The sequence below is a fragment of the Teleopsis dalmanni genome, chromosome 2 (assembly GCF_002237135.1).
Source record: "Teleopsis dalmanni isolate 2A chromosome 2, ASM223713v2, whole genome shotgun sequence".
In the NCBI taxonomy this organism is placed as follows: domain Eukaryota; kingdom Metazoa; phylum Arthropoda; class Insecta; order Diptera; family Diopsidae; genus Teleopsis; species Teleopsis dalmanni.
Window position 1 is genome coordinate 34,107,427 of NC_051847.1, and position 7,932 is coordinate 34,115,358.

At 30.7% G+C, this 7,932-nt stretch overlaps 1 protein-coding gene across 1 annotated transcript; it reads right to left on the minus strand.

The window, feature by feature from the left end:
- Window positions 1-1,805: 1,805 nt before the first annotated feature.
- On the minus strand, window positions 1,806-3,155 carry LOC119674161. Its single transcript, XM_038085287.1, has 2 exons — window positions 2,862-3,155; window positions 1,806-2,804 (listed from the first exon to the last, which is right to left on the minus strand). The coding sequence occupies exons 1-2, from the start codon at window positions 2,896-2,898 to the stop codon at window positions 1,921-1,923; spliced, it is 921 nt and encodes a 306-aa protein (XP_037941215.1). The 5' UTR covers window positions 2,899-3,155; the 3' UTR covers window positions 1,806-1,920.
- Between the last annotated feature and the right edge of the window lie 4,777 nt (window positions 3,156-7,932).

A 7,932-nucleotide genomic window follows, 5' to 3' on the forward strand; every position in this document is an offset into this window, starting at 1 on the left:
ATATGTTGAAATATTTTATTTAGTGTTTAAACATAAATGTTAATTTGAATTCATGTTTAATATTTAATGTGCAACTATGTTTTTATATTTATCTTTTTTATTTTAAACGTTGCGCTTTATATAACAATGAATAACTTTATAAGAAATTTTATGTTTCTTTTATTAAAATTAAAATAATATAAATATAAATTATTCAAATGTTGCAACTAATATGACAATGAATAATTTTGTTTATTTTTTTTTTTTTTGAACACTGAAAGATACAAATTTATAAAATATGTTTTTAAATAACCCATTCGTATATTTTAAATGTTAAAAATTGCAATTTCCAAAATGTTACACTTAATGAGACACTGAAACGATTAAATTAGTTTATAAAGAATTATTAGTTTAGTTTGATTGGTTAATATTGCGTACCTAATTTAACCATAAATACGTATTTTTATTTTATATACATTTAAGATTAAAAATATTAACGAAGATTCTTATTCCTTATAAAAAAAAAACAAAATCAAATCAATATTTTTACATTGAATATTGAAATATATTATATAAAATTTTATTGTTTATTCTAAACAATTAAAATTATAAATCATAAAAACTTAATAGGTTTTGTGTAAAAAATTAAAAAAATATTTTTTGTAAAGTGGCAATTTTCCACTTTATATACATTGCATCATACTTCAAAAGAAAAAAAAAATAATATAAAATATAAATAAAAATAAAATTATTTTATATTACTATATAAACTCGTAAATAAGGTGAAAAAGATCTATGCTAACTTATCTTGGCTAAGTAAAGTTACCTTTACGAAACATATATATGTAATATTTAACTACAATTATATGTAATAAATTTAATGTTAGGTTAAAAGATTATTAAAATCTCACATATAAAATAAACTATATCGTTAAACTATACGAAATGCCAAGTGTTCTTATTTTATTAGATACGTATATTGCTCTTCTTTAGAGAGTAATTGTGAACAGACAGAGATTTTTTTAATTTCTTCAAAAATTATTTAATTTTTAATGTTTCTTCCATGCCCTGCAAAGTAGGCACCCTTTAATATTAAGCAAAACGTGGAGAAGAACGGTCGGAAGTTAGTTAGCTGAAGCACGATATATAGATGGAACGACATCTACAGAGAAGCACCAAAATAGAGTCAGATTTAGAAGAATTATTAAAGCCATATGCGACACTAAGGGAAGTAGACAATAGTGGTAGGAATATTGTGTTGTAACTCGTGAAGATCTATATATTATAGAAGAAAGTACGAATAAATACTTAGAATGTGATTGTGTAAAGATAGACTGAAATTTGTTTGGATAGGGGATGAGGGCGTGGTTGAGACTTAATTAAAATTAGTGTGGGTTAAGGTAAATTAAACACTGGTCAGGTTTCAAATTAGTATTTGCATTAAAGCATTAGTTTGCATTAGTATTTGCATTACACTAATTTTGACTAATATTAATTCCTTTGCAATAGATTCGATGTGTTCATGATACGAGAAAGGTGTTAACGATCCAGCGTTGAGGAAGAGATCTTTTGTTCAGTTGGCTCTTACTTTGTTGTAGTTTAAAGATTCGAGATTTCACTTGACTCACCTATTGTCAAATAAAGTGTTTTAATAAAAAAAATAATATCGCATGGTGCCATGTTTGAAAAATAAAGTGGTTATAGGTGATGACGATGTTATGTGTTGATACAAAATTTTGGATCAGAAAACCAGAAAAACATCTTTATTGAGTGCTTAAGTTATCTGCAAGCATTGAACAATCAAGAATACATAATTTTAAATACAACTCATTGCAATTATAAATTTTTATTTTATACATTACTATATAATTACAGCCGATACATTAATATGTTCTTAAAACAGAATTAACACCCCCCAAATTTTAAATGAAAATTTCTAAATTAATTATTATCTAGTCGTGCTTCAGTGTCACGCCAGTTACGTTTAATCATATCAACGACGTAAAGGAAAAAACGCGACTTCGAAAAGGAATTACCAGCACAAAGTAATATGAAACTCCAGGCAAGTAATAAATTTAAATCAGTTCCACTTGTAGGTTCCAAAGGAAGAGGTCCAGTTATCTCTGTTATATTAGGTAATGGATCAATTGGTTTCATACCCGTGTGACGTGTAACGAAATTAATAAAGTCCCCACTGTCGCTGTAGAATTTGACTACTGGTCTACCTTGATGAAACAGCATTAAAGTAGGTAAACCAACGACTCCAAATTCAGTATTAAAATTTGGAAATTTATGAGCATCAACAGCAGCCATGCGTAGTTTGGGAAACACATGTGGTAGTTGATTTGCATGTGGAGCGCCATGTGCACAGATTAAACTTGTTTCAGCGTAGAAATATAAGAGAACACAACTGCCAGGCTCATTGCGTTTGGTGGAATTTCCAATTGGTTTTAGCAGTGTTATGACATCCTTAACACTATGGATAATTTGCAGTGTGCTGTTTTGTACAGTATCATTTACAATTAATGGTGGTGCTGGAATGCACTTAACCATAATATGCGCTTTACGCGCTCCTTCGCCCGTACGTGGTGGCAATAAATGTTCAATGTAGTGATCATCACGGGCACATGACACCAATTCGTGATGGGTTACATGATCCATAAAATCATACAAGCATTCACCACGAGATTGGCCCAACTCCTCCAAAGTCATATTGGCTACATCCTTCCACTTGGAACTATTTAGTAAGTTCCCTAAACCCATCATATTCAATATAGACTGAAAGGCATGCAACTCAACTGCAACCGTGTTTTGCAGTGGCAAAACTGAAAGATATGAATTCATATATTGCATTTGAATTGTAGTAAAAGAAATTTACTTACCAAGCAATAAAATTAACACAAATTTATAATACACCATTTTTTGACTATGTTTTGTCGAACAACTTCACTGCCCACTGCACAATTTGTAGATTTCAATTTTTGTTTGTTTGTCTGTCAAATAAAAAAAATGACAGCTTATTTTATGGTGAATATATGGAGGTGAATAAGAAATGTTGTTAAATATTCAAAGTTTGAACACTACGTGGCGCTGTGATAAAATTTAAAAACATTCGCGCAAAAATTGGAAGGATTTGATATGAATTTAAGCCTCTATTCAATATATTTCATATATAATTTTGGAATACATAAGATAATTTCGTATATATAATTTGATAGTTTATTTCTTTACAATAAAAACTCAATGCTGTTATGAAATAAAAAATATATATGGTACAATTAAATTAACTAATATAACATAATGTTTCCACGTAAGAACTAATGGATCCAACTAGTGAAAATAGAACTAAGAATAAAAAGAAATGATATTGTATTATTTTCATACAATAATATAATTTTACTGTTGAAAAACCATTAAAAATTAGTTTAATAGTTTGTAGTATAAATGAAATGTACTTTTTGAAAATATTTTAATTTTATTTTCTAACATTTCCAAAAAATGATTCTTAGTTTTCGTTTAAATTATATTAGTTAATTTCAATTTTATTTTTAAAATTTATAGCTACTAAACGCCAGATTGTTCGAAAATCTTGAGATAGGCTGTTTGAAGGATGCCATAAACACATTTTACTATACTGGTGTCATCTATTATACACACAGGCTGATGAATCCATAGCATACCTACTACAGCAACTTTTTGGCAAAGTTAGACACAGCAGTCTCCTTAGGAGACACAACAGTCTCCTTCAAGAGTAATACAATAATTCCACCACTTTTCTAACATTTCAATATCTCTCTGATAGAATTATTCATCTTTGGCTTTATAATAAGTGTCAGCTTCAACAATGACTTATCATTGCAACCATCTCTTTCCTTTGTGCATTTTTTGGCGGATAATAATTGAAGTATAATTCGTTTAATTTGGCTATGGTAGGCAACGACTGGTAACACGGCTCATTATCTTGCATTTTTCTTCTTCGTATTTGTCGTTGTTCCGTGATTTTCTCATGCAAACGCACCAGTTGACCCACACAGTTATCTCAATTGATGGTCTCTCTATTGATCTCTATTGATTAAAGTAGTTTGACGACTGATGTTAACTTCGCTGACGGACGATTCGTACCTGGAGTGAAGTTCTGAGTCCATGTTTTGTTAATTTCTACATACCGACGCAAAAAGTTCTTTTATGTCACTTCAACAGATCTCATTCATTCATATGCGTTGACCTGCGAATTCACATCGGGTGCTCTGACCCAAAGACCAACAGAAGTTGGATGGGCTCCGCTTATTATCAAGGACGAAGTTATGCCAAACACAAAACTTCAATTGGTGCAGGCGTAAATTTCTTGGAATTTCCAATCGGCGCATTATCTTGATACTTGTATTTTTAAAACATCGTGGTATTAAAACTTCAATGCAAATAATCACGTTGAACAATTCTGAGTTCTGTCCTCGGGATTGCGTTATTATTACATCGTGGTAAGGTCCAAGCCGCGCTGCTGCTTCAGGTAGCTAGCTTTGTACTTCGTCTTGGTGTCATACCTCTGCTTACTTCAACTGCCTTTTGTCGAGATCTACTTTTTAACCTCAGTATCTTTTCAGCAAATATTGTAATGCGATTCCAGTTTGTTTAATTAATTCGAGAATTTAATTTAAATATTGATTCGATAGAATTAAATGCATTATGACTCTATTTTTCTGGAGTGAATATAGAGTGAATATATAAATATATATATATACATATAAGTGAATATAAAGAATAGAGTCTGTAATATAATATTATTTATGAATTGTTTAAAGAACTATTATTTGTGAATTTTTTAAGAGTATGCAAACTCGGATTTAGAAGTCACTTCTCAAAAAATTCCATCCTCAAACCATTTAGTAATGACCTGCACTATATGTAGCTGATATTAATACTACTTTTGATAGTTAACACTAGGATGTGTATACCATGTTCAACATGCACAAAAGCAGCACTTCAACAATTGGTATTAATTGCGAATTCTGCAACATATGTAGCTACATGTGTTGTTATTGTTTCTCAAAATGCTACTGGCTCCATAAGTATTTGTACGAGTATATGCATGAGAGTTCCAAAAACATTTTGTACTTCCCCACATATTGTATATACATACTTATACATGTACCTATAGATGCTCGTACTTGAATCCGTAAATCTGCATATGTACGCATAGATGATGAGGTGCTTTGCACAATTGTGTTCAACTTCCGCTTTTATGGACAACATTGGAACACTTTAGCATGATAAGTTGATGCTTCTGGTATTATACGCCATGAATATCACAACCGAGAAAAACCTATTGCATACAATACAACAATAACAATAACAACTCCAACAACAACAAGTTATTCGTTTGTGTGCAGCGGTCTATCTATGTGGGTCCATCTTCTGGTAAGTTATTCTGTCATATGCATTCAGGCATTGGTGTATGCATAATTCAGCTGCATGATAATCACAACAACCGAAGTTGCAACAGCAACAGCAACAGCAACAGCATCTACAGCAACAATAAGAGTGGCGAAGTGTGGCACAGGAAACGCAATTGCAACAACAATGTCGAAGAGTTTATGAACAAGTTTAAACAGAAACAATAACAACAACATGTCAAAGTTGGCTCATAAATCCTTCAAGAATTATAAAACCGATTTTATTTATGCACTTTACCAATGTAAATACAATGTCCATCTGTTTGTTTGTCCGTCAGTTCGTCAGTTCGTCTGTCATTTCGGATCTGCGTGTTTGTCTAGTGAATAATTTGTCTGCGTTTTAAGCTAAGTGTGTGGTGCGTCTGTATTGATTAATTCACCTGTCTGATCCAATAAGCTTAACTGTCAATTATGCTTTCCCATATCCATTACTGAACTCACTTGTACTTTTTAAACTTGTTGAGTAGGAAAATGGTCATTAAAACACCCTGTATTTTAATTATACTGCAATGTCCATTTAATTTTATGTACCTAACGCACTTGAGCACCATTTTTATTTTCAACTTTCACTGAAGCCTTAACTCCATTTTGTTTTGGTAATAATTTAAAATGAAGTATTTGGGGGGCTCAAAATGCATTTCATTAACAGTGTTGCCACTGAATTGTTTCAACATTTGTCACTGTCAGCGCAAATGTTGGTATGCTTTAATCGTTTAGCATTCCCGTTTGACATTGGTGGAGTCCTTTTCGAAGTGGCACATGAATTATTGAATCTAAAATGGCAGCACATCCGTTTCCTGTAGTTCAAAAATATTTCATATTAGCACGTAGCTAAGCATTAACATTTTATAATGTTTGTATGTATGTAATGTATGTTCAATTCGGTAAATTCTAAACGGGAGCTTACTTGTGTTAGTTGGATTTGAGTGCGTATGTTGGTAACTGAAGTAAATTAAGTAACTAAAATGAAGAATTAAGAACTCAAATTAAAGATTTTTAGTTGGATTTGAAGAAGATGACATTAATGTGGCAACACATAGATCATTGCCATAACTAAGAAAATTTTTTTTAAAAGTTTATTCAAATAAAATTATTAGAGATAAATTTTAATTGCTCTCTACAATATAAGAAGTTTTTTAAAAATTTTTCTACAATATCTATTTTAACCAAAAATCTATACTTAATTCTCTATGCAGAGATACTTAGCTCGATACGTGAACCTTAATGTAAAATAAATACCTTTAATCCTAATCCCAAAGCTTTACTACTCTTTGAACCTCTTTAAAATAGGTTTTAATCACATACAGGTTTTAAGACAAGGTTTTCACCTAGGGGTAGTGAAGTTTTCACCTAAAAACTAATAATATACAAATTTTATAGAGTTCATAATCTTTGCCGTGTATTTTAAATAATAGTTATGCTTTTAGTGAAGTTATATATTGTTTTGAAGTGGTTAAGATATTTTATTACAATTCAAATATTTATATGTATTAATATGTACCACATATATTTTATATATAATTCCAACAGGAACACAGATTGTTTATATAAAATTTCTAATTCTGTTTGTTTAAAGCTAAATATTGTAGTTCGTTAAAAGGTTTTCCGATTTCGTTGAAGATGGTGCATCTCCATGTAATCTTGGGTCTACCACGCCTTCTGCTGCCCTGCGGATTTCATTCCAGAGTAACATACAAGTATATCAATATTTTATTCAAATTTTTTTTTCTTTTATTTATTTATTTAATTAATCTTTCTTAGAAAGAAATTTCAATAGAAATTGACAATAATTTTGCAAATCTTAAAAAACTAGCATGTATGCTATTGAGCTATGGTATTCATATTCATCAATGATTTTCTTTTAAGGCGATTTGTTGCAGTTGCAGAAGATAAATGTCGAACATGAGGATTTGGATGCGACTTAAGTCTCTCTCGGAATTTAGGTGTATATTGGCAAATAACTTCTTCAGCAGTTAGTAGGATTAGATCTTTGTGAAGTTTTTTTTGTGTTTCACATTCCACGGAGCGCAAGTAACTTGTCGGAGAATTTTATTTTATACTCACTGGATTTTTTCTATGTTTGTCTTACGCGCTGAACACCACAGTTCTATACCATAGGTCCAAATTTAATATTGATTGCTTTAAAATTGATTTGTAAATTAACAATTTGTTATTGAGATCAAGTTTAGAGTTGCGATTTAGAAGCCAGTACAATTTCCTGAAAAAAGCCCTTGATGTGGAAAGAAACAGTTCAATAGAAAAATATCTAGAAAGACTTGGCTCAGAGAAAGAACATGATTATTACTTATGGAAAACTGCAAAGAAATGTAAAGCTTTAATTCAAAGGGAACCTCCTATATGCAAACAAGATGGCTCCTGGGCTCGTAACGATGAAGAAAAAGGAACTACTCTAGCACTATACCTGCAGAATGTTTTTCAGCCAAATCCCCAAATCAATTACTTCCAGCCTAACATACTTTGTATTTATTATAAATATATCCTT